General features: G+C 35.2%; 3 protein-coding genes across 4 annotated transcripts; 2 read left to right on the top strand and 1 right to left on the bottom strand.

The window, feature by feature from the left end:
* Positions 1 to 2,313: 2,313 nt before the first annotated feature.
* On the bottom strand, positions 2,314 to 4,508 carry LOC108209088 (protein LOL1). The gene is made up of 5 exons (XM_017379820.2): positions 4,143 to 4,508; positions 3,451 to 3,564; positions 3,068 to 3,181; positions 2,871 to 2,980; positions 2,314 to 2,608 (listed from the first exon to the last, which is right to left on the bottom strand). Exons 1-5 carry the CDS (start codon positions 4,201 to 4,203, stop codon positions 2,558 to 2,560), a joined length of 450 nt encoding a protein of 149 aa, XP_017235309.1. The 5' UTR covers positions 4,204 to 4,508; the 3' UTR covers positions 2,314 to 2,557.
* A 3,677-nt stretch (positions 4,509 to 8,185) lies between these two features.
* On the top strand, positions 8,186 to 12,334 carry LOC108209086 (MND1-interacting protein 1-like). Of its 2 annotated transcripts, none has more exons than XM_017379818.2 (3): positions 8,186 to 8,347; positions 8,489 to 10,085; positions 11,559 to 12,334. In XM_017379818.2, exons 2-3 carry the CDS (start codon positions 8,496 to 8,498, stop codon positions 12,063 to 12,065), a joined length of 2,097 nt encoding a protein of 698 aa, XP_017235307.1. In that variant the 5' UTR covers positions 8,186 to 8,347; positions 8,489 to 8,495; the 3' UTR covers positions 12,066 to 12,334. The 2 variants fall into 2 exon arrangements, with proteins under 2 accessions (XP_017235307.1, XP_017235308.1); XM_017379819.2 differs by having other exon boundaries at positions 8,194 to 8,347; positions 8,473 to 10,085.
* Positions 12,335 to 13,570: 1,236 nt separating this feature from the next.
* Positions 13,571 to 15,732, top strand: LOC108207837 (aluminum-activated malate transporter 12). Its single transcript, XM_017378269.1, has 6 exons — positions 13,571 to 13,832; positions 13,910 to 14,050; positions 14,133 to 14,405; positions 14,517 to 14,638; positions 14,733 to 14,873; positions 15,127 to 15,732. Exons 1-6 carry the CDS (start codon positions 13,571 to 13,573, stop codon positions 15,730 to 15,732), a joined length of 1,545 nt encoding a protein of 514 aa, XP_017233758.1.
* Positions 15,733 to 15,787: the final 55 nt, after the last annotated feature.

Below are 15,787 nucleotides of genomic sequence, written 5' to 3' on the forward strand. Positions count from 1 at the left end.
CGGAGATTAAGAAAAAAGTAGTAAAAAAGAGGAAATTTAGTTGAAAAGTGGGTAAAGTGGTGGAATATATCAAAATTTAATAATAGATTTGAGATAGTGATGGTAAGTAGTGAGTGTAATAGTGTTTATTTAATATAAAAGAGTATAAAATAGAGAAGTAGTGTGTGTAATAGTGATAAGTAGTGTTTAAAAATAGTAAGTATAGTAAGTTCATTATTTTAGAGATGTCTCAAAAAAGAATAAGGGTCATATAAAATAGAATGGAGGGAATAGTACTTATTATTACTATTAATGCTATTAGCTTGCATATATTACATTTTTCATGTTTACATATTTTGTCAAAAAGTAAAACGTAATAGTTACGCTCGAAACAATATGATGACACACGGATATTATTTAAAACATAATACAAACTCAAGGTCCGTACAAGAACAATATAATGACATATGAATATTATTTAAAATACAACAAAAACTAGAGCCCCGTGCCTCGCACGGGCTTTTATGCTAGTTTCCTATAGAAAGTTAAACAATACTTTTATAAAACTGAGTAAGCATGTATTCAGATCACATGTATTTTCAACAAAAGAATGTCAGAAATATTCTGAGAAAATAATCGAATATAATTTACAGTTATATTTTATTACATTTTATTAATCAATATCATTATTCTTTGAATAATAAACATTCTATAGTAATAGCAGGGATAGACGAGTCCCGAGCAGTATTGTAAAAAGCGCATTAAGCGGCCGCCTAAGCGGAATCGGCCCTAAAGCGCTTCGATTTTGTACTAAGCGGGAGATTAAGCGTTTTTAAAAATTAAGCGGATTAAGTGGTCGTTAAGCGGATTAAGCGATCAAAATGATGTTGACTTGCTAATTTTTTTAAAAAAATTTATTTTGGAATATTAAATTTTTAATAAAATAACTATAATTATATTATAAAATTAAAAAATATATATTTTATCAAAAATATTAAAAATGCATATTCTTAACACAACATAATATTATTTTTAAATATCCCATTTTATGTGACCTCATTTCCTTTTTGGGACGTCCCAAAAAGAATGAACCAATAAAACTTACTATTTTTGAACACTAATTTTCACTATTAGACTCACTATCTCTATATTTTATACTCTCTTTTTATTAAATAAACACTATTACACCCACGATTTTCCTCCACTATTTCAAATCTATTATTAAATATTAATAGGTCCCACTAATTTACCCACTTTTCAACTGCATTTACTATCTTTTTCTTAATCTCCGTCAAAGTCAAAATGGGACGGAGGGAGTAATATTATACCTAAATATTTAATTATATTTAATTAATCCGTTTATTGACCCGCTTAAAATTCCGTTTAAGCGTCCGCTTTATCTCTTAAGCGCCAGAAGGTCCTCCTACCGCTTAGAACCGATTTGTGTTTTTCACAACACTGGTCACGAGCAGTAGCTGAGTAGTTTGGTAAATTTTGTCCATTTCACAAAGTGGTACAAAAATTAAATAAATAAATTTGTGGATTCATGCTGAATTTGGTATGCATTAGCTGTCTTTTGGCGATCACCTAAAAAATGCTTTATAGAAGGCTCTGTCTCCAACATAAAGCAGAGCATACATAATGTTTAAACAGTAAGTCTTAGATCAAACAATTTTAAGTGTTGATTATCTTGCATGCAAGTGCCTTCAACAAATCAACATAGCTCCATCTGTCAAGTTTTAAATTCAATTAAGCCAAGGTCTGAGAGAAAGGTATGCTTTTTGTGCAGCTAGTGCTCGTTCAATTAAGTCCAATGACAACCAGTTTAATGGGAACCGGAATGAAATTCTAATACAACTGCGTATTTTCTTCCTTCCGTTCCACTCATTTCTTCACAGTTTTCTTTTATGTGTTTAATTTTACAACTTATTTTCAGAAAAAGAAAAAGAAAATTAGACTAATTTATGTAGGAGACCGTGTCAATCTCTCTGTCCCGACAAGAGGTGATATGTGATGTGTTGATGGTTCCATTTCATATTCTAGACAAACAACTTTTGATCTAGTCTTATCTTTTAAGAATCTGTCAAGGGCTGTGTGGAGAGAATAGAAGATAAACCTGTTCTGATAAACCTCGTCTTGAAAACTTCACACAGCTATGAAATGTCATTTCTTCTTGGTCTGCTCTGTTTTGTCTTCACCAGGGCTGCCAATGTCTCACACATCTAGAACCAGACTTGGTTTTCCTTAGATATAAGTATACTATAACACAACCCAAGTGTCATTTTCTGGGATATGAATATCCAGACTCAATGTATTTCTCTCCACAGAAAACAACTCTGACAAGTTCATAATTTGACATAACATGAAATCATGCATATAATTCCACTGATTTACAAACACTGTGTGACAAAATAAACCTTTTTTTGTCCTAAAACATTAACTCCGAGGTCCTTTCAAACAAGCCACCTGACAAAAATGCTTATTCATAGTGAACTCATGCTGAAGCAATTTAACAAGTCTATACATGCAACTAACACACAAGTATTAGTAAGTCCTTCGTAATTCAAGCGTTCTTGATTTAGCAGTTGAGTTTCTGCTCCACAGTACTTGTTGTTGGTGGTACGGGTACCTGCATGATATGATAATGATTAATGGTAATGTTCTTCATGGTATTGGAGTTATATGCTAATGTTTAGTGCATAGTTGATAAATCTGCAGGATACGAAACTAAAGCATACAGGCAGCTGAAGGATGACTTGAATATCTGAATTGATATTGCCCAATTTCAAGAACACGAAAGCTAACTGTTTTATGTAAAAATCTTCGTTATCATAGTCTTGACACTAAGATCAATCTGAAGGGTGAAAAGAAGAAATCATTTATATAATTACCCCGACTGAAGTCACAAAATGGCAAACTGCACATCTAACAGACTGCGCGCCATACTGATACATCAACAACATTTGACAGCTTCCACAATTGACCTGTGCTACTTGATTAGCTGCACGCACAAATTACATTGTATGAGTTTATGAGCATACTGCATATATTCATATCTTGGTTTTTAATGGAAGGGAAAGATTTCTACCCTCCATAGCTAAGTTGACAGTGTGACAGCATGTACATTTTACACTGGTTGCGCCGCGAATGTACATTAGTAACGTGTGGCAACCTCTACAGACCAATTGAGCATTTTCTGTGCCTGTGCAATAGACAATTTTTACCTTAAAAATGAATAACTTTCTGAGCTAGACATTACAATATATATAACTAAGACCCCTAATTCCGAGTGGGATACACTGAGTTGTTCTGCTGAATACCGCACTACAGAGCCTTCTATTTACATGTACCGCACTACAGAGCCTTCTATTTACATGTATTGCCGTTCATATCTTTACCAATATAAGAAAATGCAAGAGAGATTTAAAATAGCTTGAAGCCTAACAGATGTGCCAAATTGTATACACATACCTGGAGGTGGCACAGCTGTGACTGCATTACAAACAGCACAACATACTGAGGTTGCCCCAAGTGGATAGAGTAATAGGTTTCGACATCCAGAGCAAACAAGCTGGCTCTGAGAACCTGATTACAGATTACAATTACATAGTTAGAATTTTGATATATCCGATTTATTAAGAATAATTGTTTTGAACAAAGAAGCATCTCTGTGGCCAAAATTTTCAGTACGTTTTTCGAAGTTAGTTGCAAACATTCAAAATGTCCGGCCAGACCAAAACCAAACATATTCGGCATGTCCTCAAAGTTGGTCCATTCATCAAACGTATTCAGTATATCCCACTGGTAAGAAAGGTTATATGTCTCACTCGAAAGTAGGGTTTTTCATTAAATAAACATACTTAGTATGTCCCCCTTGAAAGTAGGGTCTTGAACATAAACTAAGAAACTAGAGGTGACCCTGCTGCTGGAAGTTGTGATTAAACTAATTCCCAGATTTATTAAAATAATACTTGTCCTGCAAATTATGATATTACTATAGTAGTATCTGTGATTTTCTGATTCTTATATGAGACAGCTCTCTACAGAGAACTATAATCTAAACTTATCAAATCTAAGGAGCCAGGAAATACCATTTGCAGGTGGTGCATGAGCGTGTTTAATTATAAAAGACGAAAGAAAGTTAAAAGTGATGAGTGAAATACCATTTGCAGGTGGTGTGTAGGGCGCCGGAGGCAAAGGGTAGGGAGCAAGAGGGATTGGCATGATGAAGCTGATACACACAGAGAGCAAATGCAAGTAAATTGCTTTACCAAGATCACCTAAGCTGGCTACAAGCTACCACAAAATGAGCAGCAATGCATCTGTCATCACCATTTGGAAGAGAAAAAGACTTGGCAGCATAAGAAAAAGCTTGTGGTCTCGTGGAATAATTAGAAAGATAAAAAGGATATACTCCTTACCAAACGAAAAAATGTTCTTCTAAATAATCTTTGGAAAGCTTTGCATTATTATGGTGTGGGGAAAAGCAAGTAGCTTTGCAGGTTGTATGGAGAGATGTGGGGTAGTGTGAGACGTGGAGGCTTGTAATTTTTAACTTTAAAGTGTTGACATCAATAAACAGTTTTTTATCTTGCAGAAGCAGACTGTCAAAACATGAAGGAGACAGTTTTGACCAAAAAAACTATAATGTATTAGAGCAAGTCCAAGAGTGTCTTAGTTGATGCCCTAAATATAATATAAAATATCATGTCCTAGTATTTTAGGACATATTTTACCCACTTGAACTCCAACAATGTGCCTTATTCTTACAAGATGTTTAATATTTTATTATTAAAAACTCTCTTTCATCACTAAAGCATAATATAAAAATGGAGAGAGAAAATGAGTGTTGATGAGATTTTATAATAAAATATGTTATAGGGCAAGGAGAGAGATCCCTCAAAAATAAGGCTTGAGAGCAAGTCCAAGGGTGTCTTAGTTGATGCACTAAATATAATATAAAATATCATGTCCTAGTATTTTAGGACATACTTTGCCAACTTGAACTCCAACAATGTGCCTTATTCTTATAAGATGTTTAATATTTTATTATTAAAGACTCTCTTCCATCATTAAAGCATAATATAAAAATAGAGAGAGAAAGTGAGTGTTGATGTGATTTTATAATAAAATATGTTATAGGGCAAGGAGAGAGGTGCCTCAAAAATAGGGCTTGAGAATGTTGTCCTAGTGATATAAGGCATCAGTAGGACATTGTTGGAGCAACTTTTTCCATCAAATGCCTTAAATAATAACTTAGGATATGAGATAGGGCATTTCTTGGACTTGCTCTGAGCATGTTGCATCACTAGGACATTGTTGGAGTAACTTTTTCCATCAAATGCCCTAAATGATAACTTAGGACATGAGATAGGGCATCTCTTGGACTTGCTCTTAGTACCATTTACCATTGTAGTAAATGTGTCGAATTTTTATATTATGGTAAAATCAATTACAATTCTGATAGATTTCTATACAAAATTTTGTATTATTTTACACATATTTTGAATTTTTTTAAAAATATATAGATCTATAATTTATTAAAAAAATCTTATTTATATATAATAATTTAAACATGAAATATTTAAAATAATTTATATTATTATATTATATAAAAGAATTAAAATATGATATAATGAGGGGAGTCGTATTTAAATTGAAGAATGAAAACATCAAATCATTTGATATCATGTAATTCTATTTTAACATGAAGTCAAATAAAATTATATCTCTGATCATGTTATATTTTTTTATTTTAAATTATATTTCTAAGCGTATTATATTTATTATCATATTTGACAAAATTTAAAACAGATTGCAGCAAGTAAATGAGGAAAATATGTAAGGTGGCATGTCAAGATCAGACTATTCAGTAACATTCGGAAATTTGTTACTTTAGTACGACTCAGTGCATGCAAGTGACGTGTCATGATTTCTTTACATAATAAATTTATTACTCTTCTTTGCTAATTAACCAAAAAAACTTCTCTAAAATGCCAATAAAAAACAAATCAATAAATAAACGTTTATTCAAATTTGATAATTAGGAATTTAGGATCCTGGTAGAATTTAACACACAAGACACAATGATGTCATAATGTAGCATTATTATGAAGTAAAAATTGGTGTTCTTATTTCTATGGTGGTATGATAATCTCAAGCTTCCTGGTCCACCATTACATATCATATTGCTTTCCAGAGCGACAGTGTAACGAGTAGTACCATAGAGTTTGGATTCGGAGACGATATCAAATGATTTGATTTTGGTGGTTCATTTACCTACCTACCTACTACTAGTTTTAACACAATTCACTTCAGACCATGAATGATCTGATATATGGGGTATGTGCATGTAACATGTAACGTACGTGATAACCTAGCTCATTGTTAAACCAGTTGGCGGTGCCGCTGGTTTTGAGGTTGGTAAGAACATGGTTTTGCGACTTGAAAATCTTCTTTGATTTCACTACACACAGAATCAATTTGTGAATGTATAACTAGCCACGTAATCAGGAAGAAAACAAGAAATTACGCAACTGCTTTTGTAGTTTTCAAAAGAAATACTCTCTCTGATATTTTATTTTTAAGGTGAAAAAAACTCCTCTACTTGTATTTTAATTTTTTCCCTTGGTAAATCTTTTTGAGAGAAAGAAATTTAGAAAAATAATCTATATACTATCATTTATCATTTGGGACGAAGGGAATATATAAAATAATAATCAGCTTTGTTATAGAAAAAATAGAAATCATAATTAGGCTATGTATTAATTAATAGTATAAGAAAAAACTATCATGATTATTTAGATTATTAATCAAATTTATTTTAATATCAATATGTATGTTTTTGTATATATATTTATAACCTATACAATTAACAAATACATTTATATACAACACATATACCAAATATATAGCCACTCACAAAATTAGATGACATAATTTTATTCATACTTAAAATTATATATCATACAAAATATGTTATATTTATCTAAAGATTATGACAAGGCATCTATAATCCTCCTCCTCCTTATCATTATTATTTAAAATTTTATGATTGGCTTGACCACTTCTCAAACTTTTTAAAGTTGAGACTTGAGCGGTTTCAACCAATATTACAGATTATACAGATTTTGAAAGATTTTCTGATCGGATTACGAGCTAATCAACAAAAATTCAATTCAAAACTGATTAATTAATAATTAATCTTAATTAATCATCTGATTCTAAAACAATTTACTGTATACCACTGTCATTTTTCCAAGTTGCCACTTGGAGACTTTGTGTTATTCAAAAATATGGCCCAATTTATCCCGACCTGAATTATTGGAAAATACATGCATCAAATAAATGCATTCCAGAGGATAAGACTTGAGAGTTGCTGTTTCTGGTCACTTCTTTTTGACAAAATGTTTCCCTTTTCTGCTGCTACAAAACAAAGATGAGCAAGCAAGATGAAATAGGATGGTAGGGCAAGTTTAGGCCAGGTTATGCTCCCCCCGATCAGAGGAGGCTATCACTATATTTTTCTGCATCTCGTCTACTAAAAGAGTTTGATCGTTTAAAATAATATCTCCATTTCTCTCAATTGTATACGTTAAAATAGGAACATGATGTATTATAATTATATAATCTATTCTTAAGATTTTTGTGTTTTGATTATAATGTTACAAATTATAAAATTATATAAGGTTAGTATTGAGTTGTATTCCGATGACAACGGGGAACCAGTTATTCACCTCAGAGAATCAGTTCGGAGCGAGTAAATAATAAAAAAACTATAAAATGTTTGTGTGCTTAATTATTGAGATGCTTCGTTCAGTTGTGACAGAGAGATACGCGGAGGTGGGAGAGCAATTCTGATAGATCAGTCCATAAGGCTTATGGACGTTAGGAATCCAATGTATAGTCAATCGTGGACTTTTCAGGACTGGGCTTGGGCCTCTAAGGCCTAATCTTCGGCCCACACACTTCATCATGGGCTGCTCGGTCCTGAGCCCCGCTAACAGATATCGTCGTACTGATAATAACAATCGATCGTATTTTAAAAATAATATATTATTATTAATTTAAGTTATTATAATTAAAATATTTAATTTCTTATCATTATTTATTAATAATATTGAAAATTGAAAATTCCGATAGCTTTTGTGTTGCAGAACGGGTAACAACAAAACATGAGTATCATTTACACATGCAGAAAATCGGGCCTCGTGGCCCAAGCCCATAACACACCACCCTTTTGTAGATGCCTTTACATGCAGGCCCCTCGTTCTCGTTTTTCTCAATCTTCACCCCCACTTCACACACACACACACACACTAGAACACATCATTTCTACATAATCCAATCGCAACGCTTCACAAAACCTGTAAGTATTTTTTTTTATCGATTCTCATGATTTTTGCATCAATTGTTGTATTTATTCATTTACATGTGTTTGATTGGACTAATTTAGATTAATTCGGATTAATTTGCTGTAATTAATGATTCTAGGGTTCTTGATTTACAGAAATTGAATGGGTTGTACTGTGAGAGAGAAACATATAAGGGCTAACAGAAAGCCACGAGCTTTTAGATCAGAGATTGATCATAGTGTGAAATCGGGTCTGAACGAATCGGGTACTAGGCTTTTTAATTACCATTTGGGTTGTAATGGTGAATCGGGTCAAAACCCTAATCCCCATTTTGATGATAATAATTGGGGGTACTGTACTGAGGATCAGTTGGAGGAGATTTTGTTGAAAAATCTCGAGTTTTTGTATAGTGAGGCGATATCGAAGTTGGTTGCTTTGGGGTATGATGAGGAAGTGGCGGTGAAGGCTATTTTGAAGAATGGGCATTGTTATGGGGGGATGGATGTGTTGACTAATATTCTGCATAATGCGTTGACGTATTTGAATAATGGGTGCAGTACTGGGAATGAGGGTGGGGGTGAGGGGGAGCCGGTTTTTGTTGATATGAGGCAGTTGGAGGAGTATTCGCTTGCGGGGATGGTTTGTTTGTTGCAGCAGGTGAAGCCGCAGTTGACGAAAGGGGATGCTATGTGGTGTCTTTTGATGAGTGATCTTCATGTGGGTAGGGCTAGTGTGATGGAAATTCCGAGCCTTTCTTCACATGGGAGTGATGGTGGATGTGGGAGTAATCCGGTTCCTAGTAATGTGGAAAATGTGGGTAATTATCCGGTTGGGGTTGCACCAGCTCTTTGTAGGTTTCATGGTGGTTGGGGTTTTGGAACTGGCGGCACTTCGGAATTTCCGATGAATGGGTTGTTTTCGTATGCATCGGAGATGACTTTGCAAAGAGAGATTGAGTGCCCAAAGAGGTTTAATCTTACCCCGTCAATGAAGAATTTGTTGAAAAGGAATGTTGCAGCATTTGCTGCTGGATTTAGGGCAAATTCAAAAGAGTTGCAGACTCAAGCAAATGGTGATGTGAAGTCATCTAGTGGAGTTAAATCTACTGGAACTGAAGTTCAGAATGAGGAGTCCCAGGATGCTAAAAGCCAAGACGTGGTTAGTTCGATGCTGGATAAATTTCGTGATTTGAATCTTGATGAGAACATAGAATATGTGCCCGAGGATCAGAAAGATGAGATGATTTTTGGTCTGTTTCATCAGATTAAGGACTTGGAGAGACAGGTGAAGGAGCGGAAGGAGTGGGCACACCAGAAGGCAATGCAAGCTGCAAGAAAGCTAAGCCATGATTTAACAGAGCTTAAAATGCTGAGAATGGAAAGGGAGGAGAACCAGCGATTGAAGAAGGGGAAACAGACCCTTGAAGATACCACTATGAAAAGGCTCTCAGAGATGGAGAATGCTTTGAGAAAGGCAAGTGGCCAAGTGGATCGTGCAAATGCAGCTGTGAGGCGACTTGAGACAGAAAATGCAGAAATAAGAGCTGAGATGGAGGCTTCAAAATTAAGCGCGTCAGAGTCGGTAACTACCTGTCTGGAAGTTGCAAAGAGGGAAAAGAAGGGGTTGAAGAGACTTTTGGCTTGGGAGAAACAAAAGACTAAGTTCCAGGAGGATATTGCAGCTGAGAAACAGAACATTTTAGAATTGGAAGCACAGTTTTCGCGGGTAGAAGCAGCTCAAAAGGAGGCCGAGGTGCACTCAATCCCCTATGTTTTTACTTATATACATCTCGTTTTTATAAGGATTCATACTGTCATATAGAAGTGTCTATAGCTTGGTACAGTGCTACTAAACGTTCACCTTGTTCTCCACATCTGCTTAGCTATGATGTCTATGTTCTGTCTGAATTTTCCTCTCTTACATTATGGTTAGGTGATATCTTGGTAGCTGAAAGAGTGAGATATTTCTACTTTAGGTATTCTTGGTAAAAAGCTGAATTAAAATGCAGTTTCTATATGTTTATGATCAAGGTGACTAGTCTATTTTCTGTTAGTTCAGTATTTGTTCATAAGGTTGATAATATGACTTCATATGATTTTTTAATAGTTCTTATCTCAGACTTCTTGAAAAGTTGACAGAGATTATGCTATTTTAAGATGCATTATATATGCTGCACGAGGTAATATTTACTTATTTCTTATAGACTATCTTAAACTATTATGAAGTTGAATCGAGCAGTAAAGTATATAGCACAATACAGGTTATTAGCATATAAGTTAGATTGTTTGATAATTCGTCTTAATTAAGGCATCTCCTATTTCTTGAAAGGATGAACTTTTGAGCCCTTGGAGCTATGGTTGCCAGAGCATTTCTTGATCGTATGTATATTGTTTACTAACCTCTCCCGTAGTTAAATATTATGCTGTCCCAAAGAAACCTATGATTTTCAATTGTATACTTTCCTCATTCAGAGTAGGTTGTTGATGGTAATTGCCAACTCTATTTAATATCACAGACATATATATACAATGAATACGAGTCCATCTTTATTTTAATCTTCATGTTGTCGTAGAATGTTTTGCAGTCACAGTCTTTAGTGTTATGTTATTTATTATGGACTGGTGCACAACCTTTGCAGGACTGATTTATGTACTTGAGTAGATTAAGGATCATTTGCTAATCAGGGGCCTACCCATTATGCCCTTCATTATACTTTAAATCAATTTTATGTTTACTGTGATAAGTTTTCTGCAACCTTTTGACTTTTGTATTATTTGGTCGATGTGGCACATCTTAGTATGTTAAATTATATGAACTCAGTTGTGTTTTCTTTTACAAACTTTATAGAGAGAACACATTATGGGGGTGGTTATAAGCGTCTTTTATATTGTGTAGAAAAAACATTAATTTTTGAATTTTTGTTTGCGACTTTGCGCCTATCAATTCTTTTATCCCTGTAACATTTGTTCGGTATGTCGGAGTCGTGCATTTTTTAATTTAATTATGTCTCTCACAAGGGTACACGTTTTTGTAGAAACTAGGTTGACCAAAGTGTATATGTTTGTGACAACCATATAATTGATGCATTTGGAAAGTGTTTTTGGTAACAAGAGAATTGATTTATATGGAATGTGTTTGTGATCACTTGATGCATATTCTATTACTAAGATAAAGCAACCCTGTTTTTGGGTTTATAAATTATAGTCTGTATATTTTGGATAACAGGAAAAGTGGAAGAAGGCAGTGAAGGCAAAAGAATCAGCCTTGTCACAGGTAGAGGCGGAAAGACGCCTCAAGGAAGCAGACGAGGCTAATCATAAAAGGGGGCATGAGGCCTTGCGCCTGAAGATAGAGATAGATTTTCAACGTCACAAAGACGACCTGCAAAGGCTTGAGCAGGAACTTTCCCGGCTTAAGCTGTCTACTGAGATGAATCATCAGTCAAACAACCTACCAGTGGTAAACGGTGAGGGGACAGAGCATCATGAAGAAACTATTGCTAGCATGCTTAATGAGCTAGATAACCAGGACTCATCAGAAAATGGTGGCAGTGATCGTAAATGCTTTATTTGCGTGAAAGAAGAAGTTTCAGTTGTTTTTCTCCCTTGTGCCCATCAAGTTCTGTGTTCGAATTGTAGTGACAATTATGGGAAGAAGGGAAAAGCTCTATGTCCATGCTGCAGGGTACCGATTGAACAAAGGATTCGGGTGTTTGGTGCAGGCTCATCGTAGATCTGTCTCACTGAAGTCATAGAAAGCCAATTTCAAGCATTTCCTATTATTATAGACACTTTGATGGGATTCTGGTTTTTGCAATTTTCTTATATTGAGAATTTGATGCCCCAAACATCAATAACAATAGATTGTATGTAAATAAAGCGGCAAAGCCTGACTGCAGTGCTTCTGCAGCTTGGTCCGTAGATCTTCAACTTATCATATGGTTTGCTAAGACACCTATATATGTCAATGTTTGACATTAATTTTGTGTGTTTTTATGTTTCCATCAGTATCAAGTCATGGATTGATCACTTGGAAAGTCTAGGTGGTTTGCAAGCATTTAGGCTTCTGTGTTATAGAGACTGGTTTCAGTTACTGTGGCGGCCTGGCGGCGTTGCACAAATTTTTGATGAATTTATTTCTACAATAGTCGAATCTCAAGTTATGAGTTTTCACCTTGAAGGGAACAATTTTAAAAGTAAATACAGTATACTGTGGTTTGGAAGAGACTACAGGTTTTTTGAACAATATTATCATTCCCTCTCATTTAATTATATTTTTTTGGCCTTCTCATTTCTTTATAATTTTTTTCATTGCTTGACATGTATTTTAAGATGCATATAAAACATAATTTCAAAATTTTTATTAAAAAAAGTTTATTTTTTATAAAAATTTAGATATTAAATTTTTATTCAGAAGAAAAAAAAATATTCAAAATATTTATCAAATTATATTTTATAAGAGTATAAAAATACGTGGCGAGTCCTTATCTCCCAATATAAACAATTGAGCAGCATGGAGGGAGTATATTTTTAAGGACTATATAAATAAAGAGTATCAGAAAGGATATAATTAAAATGGACAATTTACTTTCATTTCTTCCCTGTTTTTAGTTTCTTTTATTTCCCATGCTACAGAGCTTTCAAAATCAGACGTGGCAAATCCGAAACCAACAACATTAGTCTCTGTCCCATCTCCCTCGCGCTACAAACAAGAATGCAAGAAGTCTGAGCAAAATTGCAGAGCATGATGAAGACAGTGCCGAACCTGCGAGTCTAAAACGATCATTCATCTTAACTGTATAGTATCGGATGATACCAGATACAACATCATTGTATTGATTCAGGCTATGAACAGAGACTTCCGATTTTCGGGCTCGATCAGAATTCCACGTTAAGGTTACCTCTACATTGCCAGGAGTGGAATGGTGGAACGATTAGATTTTGGTATCTTTCTATAATTCATTCACCCTTTCTCTTCGTATTTGTTTATGTTATTGTTGATTCATGCTTAATATAATTTCTGAATTTTCTATTTAAGAATCATGCATGGAAAAAGTTTTTTTTTTTTTTTTACTCATTTAACTAGTGAGAGGAGCTTTAGTTTTCTGAAATTTTGCATTGTACAATCAGAATATCTAACTGCAGAATGGACCTCAAGGGGTACATGGACCCTCTCGCGTTGAAAGATCATATCAGTCGCAGAGGGGCGGGCAACATAATGTGACTTAAGGATCAAACATGAGAGGTGTGGAGAAATTAAGGAAATTAGTGGAGCGAGCAAAGAGCTTTGTAATATTGCAGGGGCACAATATTTGGAAGTTGGGTAAAGATGATCCACGTAGAGTGATCCATTCGATCAAGGTTGGCCTTTCTTTGACACTGTTGTCGTTGATATATCTATTGCAGCCGTTGTTCAAACAAAGTGGCGTGCTAAAAGATATTGCAGACAATGTATTATGGGCACTGATGACTGTTGTGGTCGTGCTTCAGTTTACTGCTGGTAAGTTAAGCTTGCAACCCAATCATGCTCAGAGATGTTCTTGTGAATCATTTTAACTTGTGGTTTTTCGGCTATAGGGGCAACCTTCTGCAAAGGATTCAATCGAGGATTAGGGACTGTGTCAGCCGGATTATTGGCATTTCTTATGGAATTTATTGCTACTGATTGTGGGACAGTATCCCGAGCTATTATCATAGGCTTGGCCGTGTTTGTGGTTGGTAAGTCTATCATTGGTCTCACAAGATTTTCATATTTATATTCTGTTACATATTGTTCATACAAGTTTTTTGAATACAACAGGGGCGACAGCTACGTATATAAGATTTCTGCCTTATTTAAAGAACAATTATGATTATGGTGTAGTGACCTTCGTCTTGACCTTCAATCTAATTGCTGTTTCAAGCTACCGTGTGGATAGTGCATTGAAGATTGCACGAGATCGCTTTTATGCTATTGCTATTGGTTGTGCTGTCTGCCTTATCATGTCTGCACTGGTCTTCCCCTACTGGTCTGGGGAAGACCTTCATAATTCCATAGTAAATAGACTTGAAGGATTAGCCGAGGCAGTTGAAGGTATTTATGCAAACTCTGATCATTTGAGAATCTGCAGAATCTTATTATGGATCTTAGGTCTATCCATCTTGCTGCTCTCCAATAACTAAGAATCTAATTATGGATGTACAGCATGTGTCTCTGGATACTTCAATAACGAAGCACCGGATATAAATGAAGACGACCCTGAAGAAGATCCTGTTTGCATGGGTTATAAAGCTATCCTGGACTCCAAGTCTACTGATGAGACCATGGTTAGTTTGTTCATGATATTTGCAAATAATGCAAATTAATTAATAAATGCAGTACAATTACCGTTTATCTATTCGTTTCGATTGGATCAAACAGGCAGGACATGCAAGCTGGGAGCCCAGGCATTCAAGACAAAATCGTTTCCCTGGGAAACAATATGTGAAACTGGGAGGCGTCATTCGCCAGTTTTCATACACAGTGGTTGCTCTTCATGGATGTATAAAAACTGAAATCCAGGTAGGCAACAAAGTTGTATTTTTGAAATTAATTCGTCTTTGTACAGTCCGGAAGCAGAAACATATACTAGGTTTGATAAGCTTAACAAACAGGTGTTGAATCAGAGGACCTCTTAATTTAAGATTTTAGGTAAAAAGATATAGTACAATTGTTGATCATGCTGCAATATATCAAAGACTATCCATTTCATCTTCACTGTACTAATGTCATTTCCATTTCATAATTCAAGTAATTTTTTTAGTTTTAACTGTAGACTCCGAGACATGTCCGGGCCCTCTTCAAAGATCCATGCACTCGCGTTGCTGATGAAGTATCAAACGCGCTTAATGAGCTAGCCAATAGCATAAGGAATCGTTGCCAATGCTCTCCAGAGATACTCTATGATCATCTACATGAAGCGCTGACAGGCCTTAACACGGCCTTCAAAGCTCAGCCAAGGCTTTTTATTGGTCCAGCAACTGATCAAACAAGCGACATGCTGCTAGCCAAAGCCGCTGCAGTGGCTGCCAGTGACGCTGATAAGTACCTGTCAAGCGTAAAAACAGACTCAGCTGCACTGCTGTCTGAATGGAGATTATCTAAAAGAGCTTCCAATGGAGTCAAGTCAGCTGATAAGAAAACGCTTAAACCGACACTGAGCAGGATCACAATTACTAGTCTCGAGTTCTCAGAAGCGCTTCCCTTTGCTGCTTTTTCTTCTTTGCTAATAGAGATTGTGGCAAAGCTGGAGATAGTCATTGAGGAAGTTGAAGAATTGGGTAAAAAAGCTAAATTTAAGGAGAGTAATCAAGGGGATAATGTGACGGTGACTGTTCAAACACCTCAAACAGAGGATCAGACGACCACTCCTGATTCCTGAATAATGCGCCTACACATGCAGAATTTAAGACAGTCACCGTCAGGCGTCAGGTAAT

This window comes from Daucus carota, chromosome 2 (assembly GCF_001625215.2).
Source record: "Daucus carota subsp. sativus chromosome 2, DH1 v3.0, whole genome shotgun sequence".
Taxonomy (NCBI): domain Eukaryota; kingdom Viridiplantae; phylum Streptophyta; class Magnoliopsida; order Apiales; family Apiaceae; genus Daucus; species Daucus carota.

What these genes read in the sequence shown, in the direction of transcription:
- LOC108207837 (XM_017378269.1), top strand. Translation starts at nt 13,571, where the DNA reads ATGAGAGGTGTGGAGAAATTAAGGAAATTAGTGGAGCGAGCAAAGAGC. An exon ending in ATTAGCCGAGGCAGTTGAAG is followed by an intron (nt 14,406 to 14,516) that starts GTATTTATGCAA and finishes ATGGATGTACAG; the next exon opens with CATGTGTCTCTGGATACTTC. An exon ending in GTATAAAAACTGAAATCCAG is followed by an intron (nt 14,874 to 15,126) that starts GTAGGCAACAAA and finishes TTTTAACTGTAG; the next exon opens with ACTCCGAGACATGTCCGGGC.
- LOC108209086 (XM_017379818.2), top strand. Translation starts at nt 8,496, where the DNA reads ATGGGTTGTACTGTGAGAGAGAAACATATAAGGGCTAACAGAAAGCCA. An exon ending in CAGCTCAAAAGGAGGCCGAG is followed by an intron (nt 10,086 to 11,558) that starts GTGCACTCAATC and finishes TTTGGATAACAG; the next exon opens with GAAAAGTGGAAGAAGGCAGT.
- LOC108209088 (XM_017379820.2), bottom strand. Translation starts at nt 4,203, where the DNA reads ATGCCAATCCCTCTTGCTCCCTACCCTTTGCCTCCGGCGCCCTACACA. An exon ending in CACAGCTGTGCCACCTCCAG is followed by an intron (nt 3,182 to 3,450) that starts GTATGTGTATAC and finishes TCTATTGCACAG; the next exon opens with GCACAGAAAATGCTCAATTG. An exon ending in TGTCAACTTAGCTATGGAGG is followed by an intron (nt 2,981 to 3,067) that starts GTAGAAATCTTT and finishes TTGTGCGTGCAG; the next exon opens with CTAATCAAGTAGCACAGGTC.